The sequence below is a fragment of the Chaetodon trifascialis genome, chromosome 23, assembly GCF_039877785.1.
Source record: "Chaetodon trifascialis isolate fChaTrf1 chromosome 23, fChaTrf1.hap1, whole genome shotgun sequence".
NCBI lineage: Eukaryota > Metazoa > Chordata > Actinopteri > Chaetodontiformes > Chaetodontidae > Chaetodon > Chaetodon trifascialis.
Window position 1 is genome coordinate 14545595 of NC_092078.1, and position 24378 is coordinate 14569972.

The following is a 24378-nucleotide window of genomic DNA, read 5'->3' on the forward strand; positions in this document are numbered from 1 at the left end:
CAGAGCTCATGCCATTCAGCCTAAAGTGGTCACTTGAAGCTCATAAAGAAACACTGAATGCACAGGCCAGTGGCAAACACATGCTGCACTGATGATATATTGTGTTTGCAATGAAAAACAGACTCTTCTGGCATGATGTTGGATATGCTTCGCTGCTCCGCCAGGCTCCGAATCTGTGTTCCTCAGCCAGCTCTCATGACTGCGATATAGCAGCGAATCAACTGTCACAGGGACTGTTAAAACAGACCCAGGCTCTTACTCAGCATCTATTGAACAAAGATCCTTTCAGCTGACTTAAATGAGAGTTTCTGCTTGCAGTTTCACACTGAATAAAAAAGTAATATGTGCGATGAAAACCATCTTGAGTGATAGCAAATAGAAGTCACGGTTGGGGTAAGGGCCTCTTCAGCCACTTTGCAGACTCCTTTAAGTCCCTAAATGAGGGATGTCGAGCTTGAATTTTCTCCCCAGAAAGGGGAACCGAGTTCTCCGTCCTCCTCCGTGAGTCACAGTCAGAGGAAAGAACTGTGTGCTTGCTTTGGGTTGCTTTGCGAGTATGGCATGCTTGTTGTATTTGAATGTGTGTGCTGCCCCTAATCCAGCTCTGTGTTGCCCTGTTTGACAGTGCATCAAGATGTACAACACCGACTGGCATGTCATCAACTACAAATATGAGGCTTACTCTGGTGACTTCCGCATGTTGCCAAGGTGAGGAACATGAGGAAAAAAGAACTCGGATGGATGTAAATTAGAAATGCAGTTTGGACATGTAGAAAATTTAGAGGTCAGGGATCTGTGGAAAACAACATCAGCGGTCTTCACTGCCAAACATGTACAAGAGATTTACTCTGCTCACATGGGTCTGCGTGATGACGACATGCAGCAAATCACTTTTCCTGTGTATTAATGCAGCTCTGATGCTTCAGCAGAAATGAGGAAATGCGGCATCCAAGTTGAGCGAACTGCACAGAGTTCAGCCAGTTTTTCCTTTACAGCACAACAGGTGCAGCCCAGATGTTTTGAATTCATATTTGAATGCTTCCTTCCTTATCACTTTTATCACTGCAACCTTGGCTGGAACAATGAATTGAAGTGAAAGGGGCATATGCGTAAAAGAATTCTCCAAACACCGTGATAGCAGACAAGCTGGCACAAGATTTACTGACCAGCACAGCATGAACTTAGTAAAGGAGACAGCGAAAGATGTGTAGATCAGGCAGTGATTTGCTGCATGCTTTACAAAGAGTAAAGATGTAGAGAGATAGCAGACCTCACCACAGGGGATGTACAGTCAGGAGGGGGCTGATTTATTGAAGACCGCTGACCCTCTCTTGCTGTCTTTTCATAGCAAAGGCCTGAAGACAGACAAACTGCCGGCTCACGTGTTTGAGATCGATGAAGACGCCAAAGACGAGGTGAGTAGAGGGGCCCGAGCGGCGTTAGATCACAGACATTGATCACTGCAGTGAGGATGAGTGGTCTGCTATTGACTTAGCGGGCCCTGCATGGACGGCTTTTAGTGATGTGCAATAAACCCTGCTCGAAAATGAAAAAGATCCCTTTAATCTTTTTGAATCCTGGAGATAAGACACAATTCTGGCTCTCTGAATGTGCCCAGCGTGGACCTGCACTCAACTGGTAATTGTGCTGGAAGAGTCCCTTTGACTTATGGTCTGTCAGTCCTTCAGTCCACCCGGCAGCGCGGAACCCCTCAGAGACTGAGTGCAGGGCAGCGAAACCAGTGGCCTCATTCGTCCTATAAATAGCCCTCATCGATCCTCCTCCCTCTGCTGTCCGGCCGGATGCAGATAAACTTAAACAGAGCAAGGATTTAATTGAAGGAGCATAGATGCTGCTGTGCTGCCAGGATGGGGAGGGCAGGGAGCAGATGGCTCTATTGCTTCTTGAAACGGCCCTTGCTGCTCTGACATTACCTCTGCGTGATCTTATCTGGCTGTGATGGCAAATATTAAAGAACAAAAATAGACATAATACATTTCGATAAGGAAAACCATCATTATATCTTCCCATTATATTTGCTTGTAGAAATGTTTGCTTTTGTGTGTCCTTTATGTAACCTTTACACCCATCCACAGAGCAATAACAGCAAATCAATGATAATGCATTCAGAGAAATTAAGCATTAGGTGACAGTGCTCAACCATTGTTGATATGAGGGTGGGGGGAGGTGTGTGCGTATGATGGCTGCTGTCAACTGCTGTATGTCTGAGGCAAGTATGGACTTGAGCAACAGCCAGCCAATTAGATTATAGGACAAAGCTGGAGAGAAAGAAGGAGGCATGACGCTCAGAGGACAAAATGCCACATCAATGTGATTAGGCTCTTCTCAGTAGTGCTAAAACGCCTCTACACATCTCAACCCCCTTTTTTTGCTCAATGTCATGATATGCTTGTCATGTTCCAGGCTTACATTAAACTAATTAGGCCCCTCCTTCTGTGATTCCCTCCAAGTGGCTGGATGCCGTACTCCCAGGAAAGTGTGTGTGTGTTTACATGTGCGTACGAGAGTGCTCATTCCCATGTGATGAGTGTTTGTGTTTTCCATGGCGCTGATGAACAGTCCCATGATAGTTGAAGATGGAAGAGCCACAATGACACAACTGGTTGAATTATGCCGGTTCAAGTAGAGAGAAAAAAGCAGCAGTGTTTGGAATAAAGCAGTAAATCAGAGAAATGAAATTTCATGTCCTGATTGGTTCACGGCTGTTACATTCTAGCCCTGCTGGACGGTGCCGCTTTGCTGGATTTTGTGTGAATGCAGCCAAAGCACGCTTCATAGTTCATCCTGTCCCCTTTCGCCTCTCTGCTATGTGTGTAGGTCAAACAGACACACAGACCTGCAGTCCATGACAGAGTAGAGGAGAGTCACCATGTTTTTAAAGAGCCCCAACCTTACACTCTGCATGCTGATTGACATGCAATCAGTGAACATTTCCTGCAACCACTTACACTGTTGAGAGCATATACTGTCTGTGCGCACAGTGAATATTGTGATGTTGAGTATGTAAGAGCCTGAATTAACCTGTGTCATAATGTGCAAACGTCTTGACTGATTTTTGTCTTTGTGTCTGTCAGGACTCAGCATCGCTTTGCTCCCAGAGGGGAGGCATCATGAAGCAGGGCTGGCTTCAGAAGGCCAACATCAACAGCAGCCTGTCTGTCTCCATGAGGGTGAGTCACCACCAGACGTCCCGTCTGTTGTTCACACAACAGCAACACATGAAACAACAGCAAAAACGCAGGCTTCACGACAGAGCTAAGGAGACGTGGCAGCTCTATGTCCTCCTCCATGGCTGATGCACAATTAAAACTACACTATTCTCTATCAGCTTCTGTTCTGTGCCATTGTAGTATGCAGTGAAAGCGGTGTTAGAAATGTAGGAACAAGGAGAGAGACAAACATAGATGATAAAAGAGTGATCAAATATCTGCTCATTCAAATCAGCAGAGCAGCTTAAAGTTAGACAGGGACAGTGTATTTAGCAGCCACGCCATGCTGCATTTCTCTGTTGTGAGTATCCGTTACATATGAAGCTCCCTGACTTGCCCTCCATTGTTGTGAATCACAGGTCTTCAAAAGGAGGTACTTCTACTTGTCTCAGCTCCCCGACGGCTCCTACATCCTCAACTCATACAAGGATGAGAAGAACTGCAAGGACACCAAAGGATCCATCTACCTGGACTCCTGCATAGACGTTATTCAGGTATGTACAGTAGCAGCAGCGGCGTCTTTTATTTCAGTTTTTAAGCTTTAAGTAGAGCATGCTGTTTGTTTAGTTAAAACCCCAAACACACACAAGTCTTTTTGGTGTTTTCCGCCTGTGCCCACTGAGTTTTCAATCCTTGGCAAAGCTCTCACCCTCGTGAAAGTCAGTGTGTTTCCTAGTATCGCCTTGCTTCAGGGGATTTTAGCCGCTTTGATTGGATAGATTTACCGCATTCCACTGACTTGGGCAGGAAAGTCCAGTTCCAGCAGATTATGAAGGGCTGTTGCTGTTGGCTCATGGCACAGGCTGGTACCTCATTCAGGTCTGCACCGACCCGACAGGCTGCCAGGAAGCTTTCAGCTTGATGAACACGTTCAGAAGATGAATGGGAAGAATGAGGAGACTCATTGCGGCACTTCAGTGCAGAGTCTAATGCAGAATTTTGTGGAGTGTGGTGTGTTTAGTCGTGTGCAGTGTGTTTTGCACCAGAAACACAGCAGTGTAAGGGACCTCAGTCTTTAGTGAGGACCTTGTCTGTTTGAATCCATCTGAAGCATCATGCGAGCAAAAAGCTCATTATTAACGTCACAAACAAAAAGTCAAAGTATATAAAATCCAATCTCTCTTCCCCCCTCAGAGCCCTAAGATACGGCGTAATGGCTTTGAGCTGAAGATGCAAGACCGCTACAGCCACTTCCTGGCCGCTGACAGCGAAGCAGAGATGGAGGAGTGGGTGGCCACGCTGAAACAGGCTCTGCAGAGCAGCACTGAGGCCAGCCAGGACAGGAGGAACGGTGCGGAGACAATGGACTGTGCCCTGGGTGAGCTACACTGCACCTAGATCTGAAAACATACTTGGTTTATGCACATACCCATATCATCTGTCAGTCAACCTATTATTTACAGCCTTGTGAAAAGCTGCTGTAATGGTCCATTTTGTGATGATAATAATAACGGCATGTTTGAACATAATCTCTGAGCCCATTTCAGCGGTGGCCTGGGTTCCAGTAATCCCTCTCCCTGGCAGTGGAGGTTGTCCAAAACTCCCCTGAATTCCAGCCTGATCCCTGTGTTATGACATGTTAATATCTTCCATATTACAACGATACATAGGCAATAAATAGTCTTAACACTATACCTATAGTTGCTGCCAGTAGAGACATGGAAGTTATATGCTTGCACATAAGCTGTAAATTCTTCTAAAAGATGTTCAGCTGTGCAGGTATGAGTAAATCAAAGCTCAGGAATCCGAGGACTCTTCTCAGCTGTTTTATTTGTTCGTTTTGACTTTAGTTTCCCTCCCAAATTCTCTCAAGCGTGTGTTTCTTTGGGGGGCAGTTATGGTGAATTGTTGAACTCGCTGCTGTGGAAGAATGCCAGCAGTTTTATGCAGTTTCCTTATGTCTCGCCAGCATCTGTGGGTCTTTTTTCTTTTATAATCGCGCACTCTCTGCAGAGCGTCCCGGTGAAACCCAATAGGCCCCGCTTGCTAGCAAGTCTCCGAGATGCTGATGAGCGAGTGAGAGGCCGTCCAGAAAGATGGAGGGTTCACTCAGTCCATCAGCTGGGAGTCAGCAGAATAGTGAAGGGCCTCTTTTTAATTTGGCCGTAGACTGTAAGATATTAGTTTAGCTTAGACGGCCACACAGGGAGCCATTAAGGAAGCATTGAATGAGCAGAGCTTTATTGGACCTGATTTGCAATATCCTGATTTGTTGTTGAGCGTTGCGGTTGCTTTTATTCATGCGAGATCACTGTCCTGTTCAATCAGATGACGATACTGCCAGCCAAGGTAAAGGTGAGAGCCTGCTGGAGAGCCTGGGGAGGAGCCTGCACCCTGAGCTTATGAAGGTATGAAGGATGGATTGGTTGTTTATTGATTAATTCAGACTGATTGGCAGTGTAAGGAGATATGCAAATCTCAAGAATTAGTCTGAGCCTCTCTATGAGACCGCATTCATGCAGTCTTTTGCTACTAAATGTCTAACAGAGCCATAGAGGAGCAGCTCTTTTGTCTGCTTTTTCTAAGCCTGTGAACAGCAGTGTCTACTCCACAGAGGCCGTGCCGTTTTAATATGTCTGTACACCCAGAGCTACACGCAGACAACAAAGCCCTCTGTGCTGCTGTTTCACTGTTTGCTCTGGGCCACTCCAGAGCAGCTTTGCCCCCCCCCCCCCCCCCCCCCATGCAAAAGATCACTTGAGTTTGTCTCCAGGCTGGTCACAGTGAGAGCAGAAACGAGGGGAAGAGAGGTGGGGAAGGAGATGGATTAAGGCTCTTACTGTGACCTGAGGGTTTGATTTGTTTGTCTCCATTGGATGCTCTTCTTTCTCCTTCTGTCTGGGTCTTTTCACTGCTTGTCTCCTTCCCTGTCTTGCGCTCTGTCTGCATTTGTATTGTTTAAAGGTTACCTCTAAAAGGTAACTCTGTTTTGAAACCAGTTTCTATTGGCCAGTTTCTCCAAAATTCCCAGTCTTTTCACTGTCTTACAGTCACGTATGTATGTTTTCTCAGTGGGCGAGAATAACAAAAACAATAATGATGAGAAACTACAAAATAAAATGACCTCTTTTTTTCCCATTTACATTCTTCAACTGTGTGTGTGTGTGTGTGTGTGTGTGTGTGTGTGTGTGCGTGCGTGCGTGTGTGTGTGTGTTTGCAGTATGCCAGGGAGACAGACCAGCTCAATAAGATCAACAGAAATGAAGGCAGACAAAAGCTTTTCTCTCTGGATCCTGAGACACAGGTATGCTCTGGAAGATGCTGCTTTTAACACATGGCTGTCCTATGATTTATTTATTCCACAGATTGATTCACACTATTTGATCTCTCCTCGGTTTTCCACCATTTGAACTGTTTCCTTTTCCCTTGTCCTCTTTCCCTGCACGCATCTCTTCACTCATCCTCTCTCCTCTGGATCAATCACTCTCTCCTTGTGGTTTTTCATCTCCTGTCTTGGTGCCTCCTGCTTCCCTCTCTCCCCCCCCCCCCCCCCCCCTTCTGTCCGACATCCAGAGGCTGGACTTCTCAGGCATCGAGCCAGACGTGAAGCCATTTGAGGAGCGTTTTGGCCGTCGAATTGTCGTCAGCTGCCACGACCTGACCTTCAGTCTCCAGGGCTGCGTTAGTGAGAAGGGCGATGGCGTCCTCACCAACGTATGTCATCGCCTCACTTCATCACAAAGAGTCTTTCTATATTCTGCTTATGTGACTCTATTTGTACCTCTACTACTTTCTATGTCTCTCCAAGCGCCACTAAACCTGTCATAGTCAAATACATGACCAAATACTAATACAATAAATAAAAACAAGTATAAAAAGTAAGGTAACCAGAGCCGCACAGCTTCCACCATCCTCACCCTCTGCAGTGCTGCCCCAGATAATATACCTTCATAATTCATGTTGGCCTGTCTGGAAGCAATGGAAGTAACCAGGCCAAAAGAGGACAACACAACAAGATACTGCTGCCTTCTCACATAGTTTAGGATAAAATTTGGTTTAGAAATAAAGTATATTAAGTATATTAAAGCAATTCCACACACGGATGTTGCTGTATTGTTTTATTTTATTAATGTAAGCTTGAAGAACCTGAGCTATAACCTTGAATAACTGAAGGTTATGCAAGAAGCCTGATGAATACGGAAATGCTCCTGGTAGCATGAGGCAGCATTTCAGAGCGTGTGTGAGGACCGCCTTTGTCAGAGTGGATTGCTGTAGTCATAAAACATTGAGTTAGACCTCCTCTTCCTGCTCGCTGGTGCATTAGAGGGGCTGGTAGGAGAAATGAAGTGACTCATATTTGTGGTTTGGAAGCGGCACGCTCGCTCTTTCCCTCCCCGTCTTCCTCCCCTCTTTTCTTCCAGAGTCTCTGATAGGTTTCATGTTTATTGGTTGGGGAGAGGCTTGTCCATGATGCAGGAGCTATTCATCCTGGCATAAGTGCACTTAGTCATTCAAAAAGTGAAGCTTCTGATAAACAGAAAGCAAGTATCTTTATAATGTTGGCAAGTGTCAGATATTATATGGTTAACATTATCGTTCTTAATGTCCCTGCAAATATGCAATGAGCATGCTGACTGGAGGTCATCCGATGCATAGTCCTAAAGAAAACTGTTGAAATAGTTAGGGTGAATTGTAAATGGGATTAAACTCAATAAATGTAGCGTGAAATGTGATCTTGCAGAAAGTGAATTCGGGGACATTATAAACCCTGGCTGATGTATCCAAGTGTGAAAAGCCCTTAAACCATCTCTTTGCTGAACCCCAGGTGGAACCATTCTTCATCAGCCTCGCTCTCTTTGACGTCTCCAAGAGCTGCAAGATCTCAGCCGACTTCCACGTTGACCTCAACCCGCCCTGCGTCAGGGAGATGCTGACCGACGCCTCGGGCCAGCTCTCTCCTTCGTCAGACTCAGAGGGCGGAGGAGGAGGAGGAGTCCGGGAGGGAGGAGGGGGAGTCATGGTGAATGGAGACTCAGGGAAAGGGAACGGCCTGCCTGCTCTTCAGAGGGTGTCAGAGGTTCTGCTGCGCTTCCCTACGCAGGTACGCAGCTGCTTATAAAAGAAAATATACCAAGAATATGTAACACTGGTGGCAAATTTGATGGGATAACAGCAGAGCTGATCAAAGCAAGATTATTAAAAGGACGTAAAAGATGCCAGTGCATTTAGAATAATACCAGGGAAATTTGCTGTGTTGTATTTCTGGTTCATTTAGCTTCATGCTCGTCAATCACAAACAGAAGTCACATGGACTCTGGTGCTTGCTCGTTAGCCAGAGTTTTGGCAGCACTTTCATCCTGTTTTGCTGATGTGGGTTTTACTAATGTGAAACTAATTCATCCATCCATCCATTTTCTCCCGCTTATCCGGGGCCGGGTCACAGGGGGAGCAGTCTGAGCAGGGACGCCCAGACTTCCCTCTCCCTAGACACTTCCCCCAGCTCTTCCGGGGGGATCCCGAGGCGTTCCCAGACCAGCCGACTGACATAGTCACCCCAGGGACTGGGACTTCCTCAGGGTCTCCTCCCGGTGGGACATGCCTGGAACACCTCCCTAGGGAGGCGTCCAGGGGGCATCCGATAAAGATGCCCGAGCCACCTCAGCTGACTCCTCTCAATGTTGAGGAGCAGCGACTCTACTCTGAGCTCCTCCCGGGTGACAGAGCTCCTCACCCTATCTCTAAGGGAGCGCCCCCCCACCCTGCGGAGGAAACTAATTTCAGCCACTGGTATCCGGGACCTCGTTCTTTCGGTCATGACCCAAAGTTCATGACCATAGGTGAGGGTAGGAACGTAGATTGACCGGTAAATCGAGAGCTTCGCCTTTCGGCTCAGCTCCTTCTTCACCACGACAGACCAGTACAGCGACCGCATTACTGCAGCCGCTGCACCGATCCGCCTGTCAACCTCACGCTCCATCCTTCCCTCACTTGTGAACAGGATCCCAAGATACTTAAACTCCTCCACTTGAGGCAGGAACTCTCCCCCAACCTGAAGGGAGCAAGCCACCTTTTTCCGGTCGAGAACCATGGCCTCGGACTTGGAGGTGCTGACTCTCATCCCAGCTGCTTCACTCTTGGCTGCGAACCGCCCCAGCGCATGCTGAAGGTCCTGGCTCGAGGGAGCCAACAAGACAACATCATCTGCAAAAAGCAGAGACGAAATCTGGCGGCTCCCGAACCAAACCCCCTCCGGCCCCTGGCTGCGCCTAGAAATTCTGTCCATAAAAATGATGAACAGAATCGGTGACAAAGGGCAGCCCTGCCGGAGTCCAATATGAAACTAATTCTTATTTATTTATTTCAATTTTTTTTTTTTTTTTTTTTTTTTGAGCCGCTCTTTTTTCTGGTATTCATGGCAATTAGGCCACATGAAGAACTGGGTGAAAATGAGATTCAGATTATGCACCGTAAGGTACTTTATACAGTAACATAAAAAATAGACAAAACTGTTAGAGGTGAGGACCTACAGAAGAGAGGCCATTAATGTACAGTAAACATTGTAAAATCTTGTTCTTTTTTATCTCAGTGTCGGTCCAAAGATGCTAATGAATTGAAACACGTCTATATTGTTGAAAGGGTTTCATTTACAGGAAGTCCCTCTGTGTGGTGTGTCCTCAGAGGACCTTTCAGTTTCTGACACTGGGCAAATAAAAGCATAAATACAAAAAATGGAAGAAATGGAATTACAGTTTACAAGAAACACACTGAGGATTTTAAAATGATTCATCACCGATGGAATAGTATTCACACTCTGCATTTTCCGTGCCTCGTCAGGCTGTGGTTGGATGTTGTCCGGCCTGCCTCCTTACTCAGCTCAGCGAGGTGACAGACTGCTGAATTGTCCTTTATGTCTGCAACACCGCTCAGCATTCCCACGCTGGCTGCAGCTGGCCTGGGTGGGATAAGGGATAAGTCAAGCCTGCTGATGGTTTCCCTGCTGTCCTCTTATGTCAGAGGACTCTGCTGACACGTGATGATGCGTGGTGCAGCTCTGTAGCCAAATCCGTGAATGTCGTGTTTTTTTTGTATTGATTGCTCCCTTTCATTCAAAGTGCTGTGCTTTCAATTTTCATTCCATTGTAATACTTCCAGATGGCGAGTGTGTCTCCAGACAAATCTTGGTCCATGTCCAGCCTTTAAAAACTTTGAAAGGGCCCACATGAGACCTCCGTTTTAGCTCATTCAGCTAGCATTTGCGAGTGATTTCAGACTCCCTTTGGCTTGCCAGTTTTCTGATTTTAGCTCGGTGATGTCAGCTTTATGCCTCGTCATATTTTCTTTGCTGTGTTTTAAGGCGAGAGTTTATTTAGGAAAGAGTAATGCCCATGAGTGAGTGTTACTTTTGGCTCGGGCGAACTCCTGCAGGTGCTGTGAAGTCACACACGCACACACACACGCACACGCACACGCACACACACACACACACACACACACACACACACACACACACACACACACACACACACACACACACACACACACACACATATATACATATTCCTTTCCTCTGGCTGCTTGGCCCATTAATGGGACCAACTCACTCAGCAAGACTGGTGCCTGTTGTAAATTAGCAGCAGGTTATAAAACCTTCTCAGATATTCACTTTCCATTTGCATGACAAGACACATGACTGGGCTGTCACACAATACATTGAAAACAAGCAACTTACAGGTGGAAAGATGAACAGAGGAGAGTCAAATTTACCAGCACTCAGAGCAGAAACAGGATTTCTAACAGAGAACCGGTAGCCGGCCACATCGTTACACACAGTTTGAAGGCCGAGGACAAAAAAATAAAGCTGTTCCAAGCTTCCGTATGTCTCATTTGTGGACTTAATGTTATGTTCTGCCAACCGACATCTGTGAAAGTTCTACACCAGCAGAACACACACACACGCGCAGGTCATCTGGACACACACATACAAACACAGGCATACAAACAGAGCAGGCTCTACCTCTGTGATTAGTGTGTTATTATAGCTCGGCAAGCCACAGTTTAATTTAGGTGCATTGGGTGTGGTCCAAGGACAGAGCCTCTGCTTCTCATATCGCTCCACCGCATTTAGCAGATTTTGGGGAGGCCACGGCCTCCGTTCCAGTCGATGACATGATTCACAACTTGAACGTATTTGTCTCAGCGTGGATATTAAGGACTTCCAGCTACAAACCAGCAGTAGCAGTGGTGGTTAGTATTTGCAAAAAGGAGCCGTGATACAGCGATTCTGGAAAGCACAATGGCAAAATGTTGAATTTATATTTCCCCCACGTCGTGCAGAGTGCATGGCAGCGACTTATAAACAACAAATCATCATGTCAGACGCAAAACCAGAAGCAGCTGCGTGTGGTTCTGTTAAAACTGTGAAGATGAGTGAATGAGGGGAGATGGGAGGGAACGGCGTGCGTTCTGGCTTGGAGAGTGTCTGACTGGCACCGAGCTTGTCTCCTCTGATGTGTGTATTGTTAATGTGCAGTTTGTCATGTCGACAACTACGTTGATTGAAAGCTGCATTAGCCTCTTCGATGGTGCAACTGCTCCCCTGGTAGTGTCGCTAAGCTTCATTGCTTATGCTGAAATGTTTATGATTTCCAAAGTGATTTCCTGCTGCTTCTGTCTCGATTCTTTGCTTCTGCTCCCAAAAATCTCAGTGCATTGTACATCCATGTATTAAAATGAGCTGCACGGTTTTGTCTAAATGTACTTTCTGTCCACTTGACATTGTTTGTGTGAACTGACACTCCGATCTTAAAGACAGCCCCATCTCACCAGACCAAAAATAGATGTGAGCCCCATGTGGTTTTCCTGTATAACTTTCAGCTAGCAGCAACCGCTTCCCCTGCACTTGCCTCGCAGAGAAGCAGTTGATGAAGAAGAGGACATTTGGAGTTTGAATTGCTGCTGATTGCCTATTTATTTAAGTACCCAGCAGTCTGGATGAAGTGTTTTTTCTTTAGTTTCATGTATCCATCACATGATCATCCCTCACTCCACAATCCCAATGGAAATAAATCCTAGAAGGAGGCTTAGCTCACAGTCTGCTGATACACCTTACAACCACAGATTTTGTTGTAGTATACTTTATCATCTGGTCCCTACCTCGAGCAGCCTCCTCACTGCAGTTCTTCTCTCCTCCAGGGTATCTTTTCAGTGACTAACCCCCATGCAGATATCTTCCTGGTGGCCCGTGTAGAGAAGGTGTTACAGAATGGCATCACGCACTGCGCCGAGCCGTACATCAAGACCTCCGACATCAACAAGGTTTGCCTTTCACCTCATTCAGAGCATGATGAAAGCAGCGGCGAGCTGTCTGCTCTAACGTTCCTTCTTTTTTCTCTACCGTATTGATTTTGTGTTTTGTGTTGTCTGTCTCCTCAGACTGCTCAGAAGGTGCTCAAAGCTGCCAAGCAGACATGCCAACGCCTGGGCCAGTACAGGATGCCATTTGCCTGGGCTGCCAAGTAAGACAGGAATAATCCATGAGTCAAAATATTACCCTGTAATGAGTCTGTGTGGAGTCATCTTTGCAACGGCAAGAAAGATACCATCGTGATAAGATCATGCATTAGATTTTAAGATCTAAAAGTCAATTTATAATTTATATGTCTAAATATCACAGCCTTCAACAGCTTTCCAGTATTTTCAGTTGTGTGTGATAGAGTGCTTCAACATTTTACGCTTATGACCACAGTGCAGTGTGCTGGGCTCAGGTGGCCTACACTGCCCCTGAATGCATCTTGTGTAGACACAGATGGAGGTGTGAAGCTGCTGTGTAGACACAATGTTAGAATCAGCTCAGTCTGAGACGTGAGCAGGTCAGGGCTTCCCGGTGTAACAATGATACAATACATATTACAGTTAATGTAATCCAATAAATATTTAAACTGCCTCCAGTTGAAAATGGATACGGCTACATTACACGAGCGTTAGATGCTCAGTCTGGTATATTCCCTTAGCCCTGAATGGAAATATGGATATTTCATTGTTTGCATGAGGCTGGAGTGGCTATGTGTAATGTGTTTCCAGGCAGGTGTTCAAAGATGCTCAGGGAAGCCTGGACATGGATGGGAAGTTTTCTCCTCTCTACCGCCAGGACAGCAGCAAAATCTCCACTGACGACATCATCAAGCTGCTGGCCGACATCAGGAAGTGAGTCACCGCCACTCTTCTGCTATTTTAGCGAGTGCTTAGTTACTGTTGCTGAAAACACTCGTACCTTTTCACATTTATGAAATCAATACATTACACTTTGTTAATGTGGAAGAGTCCTGTATTGAGCCCTGATTGCACTTTGTTCTTATGTCGAATCTCTTTTCCCTCGTCAGACCTGAGAAGAGCAAGCTCCAGACCATCCCTGGACAGCTAAATGTCACCATTGAGTGTGTCCCGCCTGACTTCTCAAGTATGTTGTCATTTCTAAACATTCCCCTTATCCTAACAAATCGAGTGCTGGCCTTGAAAACACACTAACCGCTGCACAAAGTGGATATGAAAGAGCTGTCATGCATTCCTACTCTTTAAATCTAATATTTAGAGTAAAACTTGCAGCAAAAAGCTTTGTAAGCTGGTTGTACTTAAATTGGAACCACAATTTTCGCTGTGGATTCATTCATTTTAACTAAACGATGTGAGCCGGCTGTCCAAAGAAAGAAGCCTGCCTCCCTCTGATATCTTGTGTGTCTACAGTTCCACTGTTTTCACTGCTGCTGACTGTATCTAAATTGTGGTATGTCAAAAGCTGAAGTAGAATAAGCTTGAGTTTCTTCACCAACATTACCATCAAACAATAGCAACAAGTGCAAAGGCCAAACCTGTGGTTGTCTCACAACACATGGAAGAATTTCTGTTCCTAGAATGCAAACAACGCAGGCTGGCAGTGAATGAAAGTCGGTTTTCAATATGTGAGTTTGCACTGACGAGCAGTTTGGGTGCACTTAGCTCACAAATACACTGAATGACCCGGAGTTGACTGTTTGGGATGGGACCAGAGACAGGAACACAGCAGCGGAGCTTTGCTCCCCTAACTCGTGCACTCTGTCCTCCAGATACGGTGACTTCCTCTTACATTCCCGTCAAGCCCTTCGAGGATGCCTGCGAGCGGGTGTCGGTGGAGATCGAAGAGTTTCTCCCCGAGGAGGCCAAGTACAACTACCCCTTCACCACCTACAAGAACCAGCTCTACATCTACCCCCTGCAGCTCAAATACGACAACCAGAAGTCCTTCACCAAGGTGTGTGACTCAGAGTGAAGCTGCATAAAGAGTGTAAAAAATGATTAAACTCTTTTCAATGAAGCACATATCACTGATGTGACTCAGTGAGTCACCCTCACTCATTATTGGCTTTGCTGTGTGTAATGTTTCCTCCCCACCAGGCTAGAAACATTGCAGTCTGCATCCAGTTCCGCGATTCAGACGAGGAAGGTGCAGCGCCTTTAAAGGTGAGTGGCATCAACTTTGTATTGTTCAGCATGTGAGGTACTGCACATATTAGTGATGCACACTTTGACGATGAGGGACAATCTCAGATTTTGAGAATAAAGCTGAAATATTTTTGGATAAGTTGAAGTATAGCTTCCTCTTTTAGGATGCTGAAATGAAATGAAACATAACAGCATGAGTCAATAACCAGAATCAACCCTTTTTCTCTTGAAATGAAGACTTAATTCTGGAAATGTTGCAGCATGGTCAGTACAGTCGACATGTACAAAGAGCACAACATATTGGCAACCGGGAAAAAATGGATAGATAATACAATCCTGATCAAATTTCCACTGAACGAAGGAAATAAAGCAGAAGACAGATGAAAGAAGAGGATCAATGATTGGCGGGATGAAACAATTAATTCTCAACTGATCAGCAGGAGTCTGGTGCAAAATGTCTCAGAGGCAATAATGCTGTTATGAAAACGTATGGAATGTCGTACAGTGAACGCCAGCAGAGGCTTCACGCATGATAAACTCTTCCTTTTATTGCTTTTCACAAAGTGGAAGTCCGAGCACAACTGAGGGGCCAGAAAAAGAGAAAGCTCCCAGAAGCTGGTTATTATAGCTGGCAAGAGAAGATAATGATTGGTCACTCTTTTTTCTCTCTTCTCCTCCTCTCCGTTTCTCTCTGGCCACACATGTCAAATATTTGTGGGTGGAAACAGGCATCAAAGCACCGTGGACTGTTTTGCTTTTCACTTTGCCAGAGGCACGGAGGAAGACAGACAGCCTCAACCTCCAAAACGTTTACACTTGATGCTGTTGATTAAGACAGTCCAGACAGACAGATCAGCATACAGTTACATGTATTATATCTCAGATCCTGCAGATCGCTCACACACACACACACACACACACACACACACACACACACACACACACACACACACACACACACACACACACACACACACACACACACACACACAGTCTGGTCTCCAACAATGCTTGAGGTACACTGAGGCACAAACACAAACAAACAATGAGCAGGAGCCAGCAGCACACCTCTCAGGAGATTTTAATCAGAGGCGGCGGAAGCTCAGGGAGGCTCTGGACTTCACATGAGACACTAATCTGACTGGGAGGAAATAGTTTTCTGAGGCTTTTGGGAACAGGAACGTGGAAGACTTCCCAGAAGCTGTGAATCAAAAAAACATCGATCTCTGCCGCATCCAGTCTTCATCAGGAGTGATCACTTGATGATCTGTCAAACACACATTCATGATTTATTTATGGTCTTACCTGAAATTGTACTGCATACCTGAAAAATGAGTAGCTCTACCAGTACAGCCAGTAAAAAATAGTGTGTGGTACAGTACGTGTATGAACAGGACAGCCTCTCCGACAGATAAGATCTGATGCCGCTTCTCTAGTCACACCTCGACCCTCATCCGGAGTCCAGTAATCAGGACTCCCATCAGCCCCTTTGCAGCTGTAAGGGCCCCCTGAATGGCTTGTTTTTCCATGGCGGTACACAAATCGTGCAATCAACAACAGATCTTTGCTGTAAATCTATGTATCCCCCCCACACTTACAGCTTTTTCCCAGACTGAGCTGAGAGCTGAACCCTGTCCTCTCTCAGCCTCTTCCATCGTCCTGCAGAGGCTCCAGCTTTTTTTTTCCTGATCCTGGCTCCTATCAGTCTCAATTTCTATCAGTTGGCTCCAGAACTCTGTGCTTCCTCTGGCCAGCACTGCTCATTACTGGTCATTAGAAATGACTGCAATTGTTAGCATCCTAATTACAGTATCCAACCAGCCATCTGAGCAGGTCTGAACTTTTCTTCCCTTTTGTTGCCCCCTCATTAGAACTTCTTCTGACCTGGTCCAGCTCGCCACACAGGTTCACTTTTCCCACGCAGCTTCTTCTTGCAGTGGCTGCCGCTCTGCCGCGAAACAGCTTCGGCCATGTAGTTTTTCTCCTGGAGTTTGCGGGTGCATTCATAAAATATCTCACATTTGCATCTGCCAGTGGCTCTAATTGCCATTTGGAAAGACAAATGAATATTTACGTCATCACATGTGCAGTCATAGTGGTGTAATTGTTCAGTGTTTGTTGGTTTTGTGACATCCAGCAGAGGAGGAAGGCTAAACAGTGCTTTGTAAGGCCTGAAAATGTATATAATTTTTCATGATGAGGCCCCTCTTGTGTAGGCAGAGGCCATGCTTTTGATAATTTCAGGTCTAGTTTCTTAATTCTTTGTTTAATCTGGAGGTGCTTCAGAGATACATATGATGTAGGGCTTGCACGCTCACCCCGTCTTTTCCCCAAAAACTGTTAGTAATCACAGATTTCTGAGCACTTACTCACCGCTGTGCCCCAGCATCAAAGGGCCAGAGTTGGATGACTGATTCACTTGCTTGCTTTTCAGTGCATCTACGGCAAACCTGGAGACTCGCTCTTCACCACCAGCACCTACGCGGCCGTCCTGCATCACAATCAGAGCCCAGAGTTCTACGACGAGGTGAGAGATTCCCTCATTATCCCAGCTTGTGATATGAAACTTCACCCTCATCGGCTCAAGTTTCATATCATATTAGATACAGCAATGAGCCGTTTTACAGGCATGTGACCTAAAACTTTGAACAAAAAGTGAACCAGCCTGGAGGAACAGCCAGTCTTCAGTTTATTGACACAGAATTAGGTATAAAGAGGAAATAAGACTGCAGCAACAATGAAGAAGCACCCTTCAGCTTTTTTCTTTTCCTGTGTTCAGTTCTCAAATTCCTCAGCCAGCACCGAGATAATCCCATTAATCTGTCTCACACTAGACTGGTCAAACAGCCACACACCCCACTACACACACGAAGCCAGGAGCTCAGCGGAAGAGGTACGGTCAGGGTACTGTTAGGAAGCAAGAGCAGAGGGGGTCCATATGGCCCTGATATCAAACGGATTAGCATTTTAAGAGTCCCCACATACACCCGCATGCACGCACATGCTCACTGGGATTTCCCCTCGAATCATGGAGAATTTCTGCTCTAACAGGACAACGGTGATCTTTATCTTTTTAACATATTTTGTCTTGTTCTCTCAAGTGTCTTTAAGGACACTGAAAAGCACTGTATGAAATGGATTGTTATTACAAGTAGTAGTCGTAGTCGTAGTAATGCACCAATGATTCTGACATTTCAGAAAATCTTATCAGGGCTCACATAAGTTGCCACACTCTTACGGATGTGTCAGACTTCCCCAAGAGAGAACATTTAACACACTAACTAAATGATTCACACTCATGTTAGAAATTGGAGAGTAATGATATTCATTCATGACACTCTTCAGGAATTTGTTGGTTTCTGGTCCTGTATCGCTGGAAAACAAGTTTGGTCGTTGTCTATGTGTCACTTCCTGTGAGAAAATCTGCTCAAAACAGAGGGAGAATACATATCCTTGCTGTTGCTGCCCCCTGGTGGATAGTGTGTTTTTCTTTTAGGTTTCATGAGGGTGTTTTTTCAGGGATTCACAAATCTTGTATCACATGACTCCCATGGGCGTAAGAGCTACAGTTAGAGGTTACAATGCAAGCAAACCTTTTTTAAGCTTGTACTCAATGTTAATTTAAATTCAGAGTTTACACACTGTGCACAAAAAACAACAGAGTACAGCTTTGTTCAGAGAAAAACTAAAAAGAAATTCGCTATACCACTGAGAGACAAAGTGTGATGAAGCCACACTTCTAAAAAGCACTGTATGTGGAACATGTGTGACACTTATTTTAGCTGAATTCCAAAGTAAATTGAGTGAAATCTCAAGGGTGCTGAAAACACAATAGCTGATAATGCTTTCCAGCTGTCTGTGCCTGTGTTTGTTTGAAAAAAGTGTTTTATGAGCTAAAACCTCTTCAGTGTGGTCAAAAAGGCATGAAACTGTTATATAATGACATTGTGAAAAGTTGTATCCATCCATGGATTGCAATTGAATCCATCACTGAGATTAGTATGCTCCTATTCTGGCACTGGTATAAAGACTCAAATGATGCTGATCAAATACAAATAGTGTTGAGATAGGATTGGAAAATATTCACAATTGCTTTAAAAGTTTTTATCAAACCTTATATTCTCAGCCCAAATTGAACAATGAACATCAGATAGACACCTTTCATTCCCCTCTATCTCTGCCTACAGTCACAACTGAACAAAATAAACCGTTAATATCAGAGATAACTGAAGAAGAACTAAGATCGGCTATTGGAAAGTTAAAAGGAGGAAAGCCCCCGGGAACGGATGGTTTTACCTCCGAGTGGTACAAAGAAATGCAAGATCAATTAGTCCCTACTTTATTGAGAGCATTCAACTGTGTGCTGGAAAAGAAAATAATCCCCCCTTCATGGAAAGATGCAATACTTTCAGTAATTCCTAAAGAGGGGAGGGATAAGTTGAACTGTGGTAACTACGGCCCAGTGAGTGTGTTAAACATTGATTAGAAACTATTTACTGCCATAATTTCACAGAGACTTGAACAAATTTTGCCAGAAATAATACACAAGGACAGAGACAGACTCAGGACAATATCAGAAAAACATTGCAAATTTTGAGTCATGTAGTACAACAAAAAATAGAGCCCGTTGTGCTGAGTTTGGACGCAGAAAAGGCGTTTGACTCGGTCAGATGGTCCTTGTATAAAGTGATGGCTAAATTTGGATTCCACCAGACCCTAATTGATGTAATTGCTGCATTGTACAACAAACCATCAGCTAAGATAAAAATTAATGGAGATCTATCAGATTCATTTATTTTGGAAAAAGGTACAAGGCAGGGGTGCTGTGTTTCGCCGCTCCTCTTCGCCTTCTTTATAGAGCCATTAAGTCAGTGGATAAAGCAGAGGCCCGACATACAGTAACAGGAGTTACGATGGCGTCTGGTGAACAGAAGCTGTCCTTGTTCGCAGATTTACTGTTAACTATAACAAACCCAACTAAAACCCTACCTACATTTATGGAGATGATTGAGGAATGTGGTTCACTGTCGGGTTACAAGATTAACATTAATAAGACTCAGGTCTTAACACTAAACTATAGCCCACCGAATAAAATTAGGAATTTGTACAGATGGAGCTGGGAAGCAGAATCCATACTTTTGATGCCAACTACAGACCCCTAACCTCAAAGTTAAAATTAGGCATATAGAGATGGAATATGATCCATTTTTTGAATCTGTACTCCAGAATTGAGTCAGTTAGGATGAACGTTCTTCCACGCTTGTATTTATTTCAGTGTCTACCAATCCAGATTCCAGAAAGGTATTTGTGGAATGGGACAGATAAATATCGCAATACATCTGGCAAGGGAAAAGGGCTAGAGTAAGGTTCAGAACTCTGCAGCTGAAGAAGGAGAAAGGTGGGCTGGGTCTTCCCAACCTACAGGGCTGTTACCTTGCAGCTCAACTAAGACCATTGATCTGTCTATGCTCTCCGTCATACAAAGCTGGATGGAAAGACATACAAGGTACATCAGTGGAAGGAATACCTCTCATATCCATGTTAATGGATAAAGAATTACAAGATGAGTTGATGATACCACATGATTAGATTCTTGGAAAAAGATCAAAATACTCCGGCGGTGCGCCTTTGACTCAGCTTTTAAGCCAAACAAGTATGATGAGAGATTTAAAGGATGGATCCCAAAAGGATTAACCACCTATCATACATTTCTCCAGAGGGGGGTGTTTCAGAGTTTTGAGGAACTTCAAAGGTCAAATGGGTTGGAAAAGGATGACTTCTATAGATATCTGCAGGTTAGATCCTATTTTAATAAAAATCTACGAGAAACTTGGGAAACAGTCGAACCAGGATTCTCGAATGTGTTTCTGTCTTTGTTGAAATCAGGTTCATGCACTAAAGTTGTTTCCAGGCTATATAATGGTATTCTGTTGTCTAAACAAGGTGACACAGACCACATAAGAAATAAGTGGGAAAAAGAAGGAAATTTAATTATTTCAGTTGAAAGCTGGGAAAAGATCCACAAATTTCAATGGATGATCTCAAGCTCCAACTCGTGGAGGGAATTCTGTTGGAAAAACATTGTTCGATTTTTTGTAACCCCTGCCCAGAAAAAACATCAGGGCAGTGGGGACACCTGTTGGAGACTCTGTAAGACAAATAATGCAGATCACTATCATATCTTCTGGGGGTGTCCAGTGATCAAACCATTCTGGGAGCAGCTGTGTGAACATTTAAATAACATTTTTACTGAAAAAATCCCGTGGAGGTGTGAAGCCCTGTTCTTAGGAGACATTTCATATGACAGCTGGACTCTGAAAGATAAAAAACTGCTGTCAGTGCTTCTTGCGGCAAGCAAAAAGACTATCACGAGAAAACAGTTAAAGACTGAAGCACCTACAGTTGAAGAATGGATCAAAATCATGCAGGATAATTACATTCTGGAGAAGTTGTCATTTTCTCTCAAAAGTCAAAGGGAATCTTTTTTTAGGATCTGGTCAAATGGACAAACTATGTAAAACCTGTAATTTCTGTGAAATGAATATGATTGGTTTATGAAAACAGTGTCATGATATACATTCCTGTTTTGGTCTATGTAAACATACACACTTTAATATGTGTTTTCCTGATGCGAGAAGAAATGGAATAAGCCCTCCGCCTTTGCCCACTTGTTATATCTGTTCTGTTAATCTGTTAAAAACCTGGATTAGCAATTAATATTCTTACATCCACAATTGGTTGTAGATATTGTATTGTACCCAGGAAAAAATTTCTGTACCACTTGCTTTTCCAAATAAACAATAAATTATATTAAAAAAAAATGATGCTGATATATTAAGCTTAATACACTGACTTGCTTGTTGTTTACAGGTAAAGATTGAGCTGCCGGTCCACATGCATGAGAAACACCACATCCTCTTCACCTTTTACCACATCAGCTGTGAGTCCAGCAGCAAGGCGAGCAGCAAGAAGAGAGAGGGAGTAGAGTCCCTGGGTGAGTCTGCTGGGAAAATGTCTCTGCTTGTGACTGTATTTACAAGTGTCCATGAATGCAACATCAGTCAATAAAGTAAAGAGAATTTGTTTTCCAGGAAAACTATGTTTTCAGTCAAGTCAGTCCATGTGTTGGTTTTTAGACTTTGGTTATTATGTGCCTATATTTCATAATGATAAAGCCCAACGCTGCTGCGTTCATGTGTTCCAGTGGGTTACTCCTGGATGCCTTTGTTGAAAGATGGGAGGATGCAGTCAGTAGAGCTCCCGCTGCCTGTCGCGGCCACCTTGCCTCCTGGATACCTGTGTCAGGACAGCAGGAAGGTACAGTCCTATTCCTTTAAACCAAGACTCAGAGCACTGCAGTCGCCACTGTCTTTATCCATATCCCACTAATCGTCAAGCAAAATGCTAAAGATGTGCATTGGATTGCATCAAACAATAAAATCCTGTTTGAAATTTATCAGTCTTTTGGTAGCTCATTTAAAGTGCTAACTTGTAAGATAAATCTTTTGGTCAACACTGCATGATAACGCTGTCTTTCTTAACAGTATGAACAAACATCTCCACTGTGTGTCTCGATTAAGACCCTTTGCTGAACAAAACGTGTGTGTTCTTTTACAGTCCCAACCTGATATCAAGTGGGTGGAAAATGCCAAGACGCTGTTCAAAGTGAGGACCCATGTAGCATCAACAATATATGCTCAGGTACACTTGATTCTTCAATCATTCTTTAAAGGCCCACATTGCATGTGCAGTTTGCATTAAGCTGGCTGCTATAAAGAGAAAACTGCTCCCCCACAGGACCTGCATCTACACAAATTCTCCCAGCACTGCCAGCTGATGAGGACCACATCAGAGGGCAACCCAGCTGAACTTATCAAATACCTGAAGGTGAGAGTTTAGAGTCGCGATCACTTCACAGACACAGGCTCCTTCATGCTTGAGCTTGTGGTTCTTTGCCTTTAGAATAACCTTCTTGAAGACCTCACCCTGCAGAATCAGTGTCTTCTGTAAAAGTTTTGACAATCCAAATTTTTACTTATTATACTTGACTTTCCTGTATTTCCTTCTGTTTGCTCCTTCCTATAGTGCCTGCACGCCATGGAGACTCATGTAATCATCAACTTCCTACCAACGGTGTTGATGCAGCTGTTTGAGGTGCTCACAGCAGCGACCAAAGAAGCCCATGAGATTGCTGTCAACTCTTTGCGGTCAGTTGATCACTTGTGGAAAACGTGGCTTCAGTTTGTGTTACTTCATACCAAAAAAAGTTCTTCCAGCATAACTCTGCCCTGCTCTGTGCCCTCAGTGTCATCATACACATAGTCTCAAGATGTCATGAGGAGGGCCTGGAACACTACCTACGCTCTTTTGTCAAGGTACCTGACCAACACAAACACTGCTACAAGAGTTCGATAATAAAAGTTGTCAGTTAAAGTTCAAAGCGCGTCTTTGCGTTGGTTCTCTTCTCAGTACGTGTTTGTGACCAACAACCCTGCATCTGGAAACTCAGCGACCACTCATGAGGTGCTGGCCACCGCAGTGACAGCCACCCTCAAGCAAACTGCTGATTTCAACACCAGCAATAAACTACTCAAGGTGTGTGCTCTGCCTTTTTTGTCACCTTTCTGTCCATGCAGCTGCTGGTTCAGTCAAGTTGTAATACCAATATTGAGCAGCAGGTGGCACACATGTTGTTGAAATGGCTCATCATGTCCTCAAAAGAGAAAGTAGAGCTGCACAGCAGACACTTAAACAATCAACCTGAACAAAAGAAACTCATCCTCGCCTCAGTTGTCACCAAGAGAACTATCCTCATGATGTCGAAGTCAAGAAATAACACTCATATCACACACTGGAAAAACTTGGGTCGGCTGCATTTCTCTGTCAAAAACACTCTCACACTCACTCCAGCTGGTTACCCTCACTCATTTTTTACAAACCTCATTCCATCTGTTGTTCCATTCCATCCAAATTTCTGCTGTCGCGTGCTATAAACTGTCATACCACCCAACCTTAGCCTATATGTATATATGTATAGTATACTGTTGACAACACACGCACACACACACCCTGCGCACACCATCAAACCAACATGACACCCGGCAGCTAAACTAACCCTGTTCTGTTTTCGTGTTGTTCTGTGAGTGTTTTTTCTTTGTCAAAACTAAACAGAAAGTACGTTTCTCACAGCACTTCCAGAGAAGGCGTCATTAGGCATGTAGCTGCTTGTGCTGTAGTTCTCATCTTTTGTGTTATCTCTGTGACATTTACTGTAAGTTCATGTTTTTCTTTGACATCTGCATTGTTGTCTTTTCATAGGAAATTTCACCAGTACTCCTCTTTTCCACTTTTTATAGTACTCCTGGTTCTTCTTTGAAACCATGGCCAAATCCATGGCTCAGTACCTACAAGAGGGTAACCGTATCAAGGTTGGTGTTTCAGTGATTCTTTTCCTTTCGCACAGTTAAGACTGAGCGGCTTGTTGTCACATATTTCACACATTAGTGTGTTTACCAATGTGAAGGTCAAATCTCTGGAATGGATCTTGCATAGAAAATGTATTCCACATGTGCTGATGATGATGAACACATTGCAACACAAACCTCACACACTCAGTCAAAGAGCAGGATGTTTAAGCTTGCAGTTTGAGCAGCAATCCCAGATGTTCAGCAGGAAGCACAGTGATAGCTGCCGCTGTATGCTGCTTAAAAAAGTTAAACTACAATCTATGCAC

General features: G+C 44.4%; 1 protein-coding gene across 2 annotated transcripts in view; it reads left to right on the forward strand.

Moving 5' to 3' along the window:
• dock11 (dedicator of cytokinesis 11) overlaps positions 1-24378 on the forward strand; it is a 53141-nt gene that overhangs the window by 7798 nt on the left and 20965 nt on the right. For both annotated transcript variants that reach the window (XM_070993393.1, XM_070993394.1), the window contains exons 4-27: positions 626-708; positions 1349-1415; positions 3096-3191; positions 3590-3724; positions 4365-4548; positions 5499-5578; positions 6391-6474; positions 6744-6884; positions 7996-8271; positions 12363-12485; positions 12603-12685; positions 13251-13373; positions 13550-13626; positions 14270-14454; positions 14598-14663; positions 17080-17172; positions 21516-21639; positions 21850-21962; positions 22263-22346; positions 22443-22532; positions 22731-22852; positions 22951-23020; positions 23115-23240; positions 24002-24073. In XM_070993393.1, coding sequence (XP_070849494.1) covers positions 626-708; positions 1349-1415; positions 3096-3191; positions 3590-3724; positions 4365-4548; positions 5499-5578; positions 6391-6474; positions 6744-6884; positions 7996-8271; positions 12363-12485; positions 12603-12685; positions 13251-13373; positions 13550-13626; positions 14270-14454; positions 14598-14663; positions 17080-17172; positions 21516-21639; positions 21850-21962; positions 22263-22346; positions 22443-22532; positions 22731-22852; positions 22951-23020; positions 23115-23240; positions 24002-24073 — 2697 coding nt within the window. The remainder of the gene's footprint in view (positions 1-625; positions 709-1348; positions 1416-3095; positions 3192-3589; positions 3725-4364; positions 4549-5498; positions 5579-6390; positions 6475-6743; positions 6885-7995; positions 8272-12362; positions 12486-12602; positions 12686-13250; positions 13374-13549; positions 13627-14269; positions 14455-14597; positions 14664-17079; positions 17173-21515; positions 21640-21849; positions 21963-22262; positions 22347-22442; positions 22533-22730; positions 22853-22950; positions 23021-23114; positions 23241-24001; positions 24074-24378) is intronic.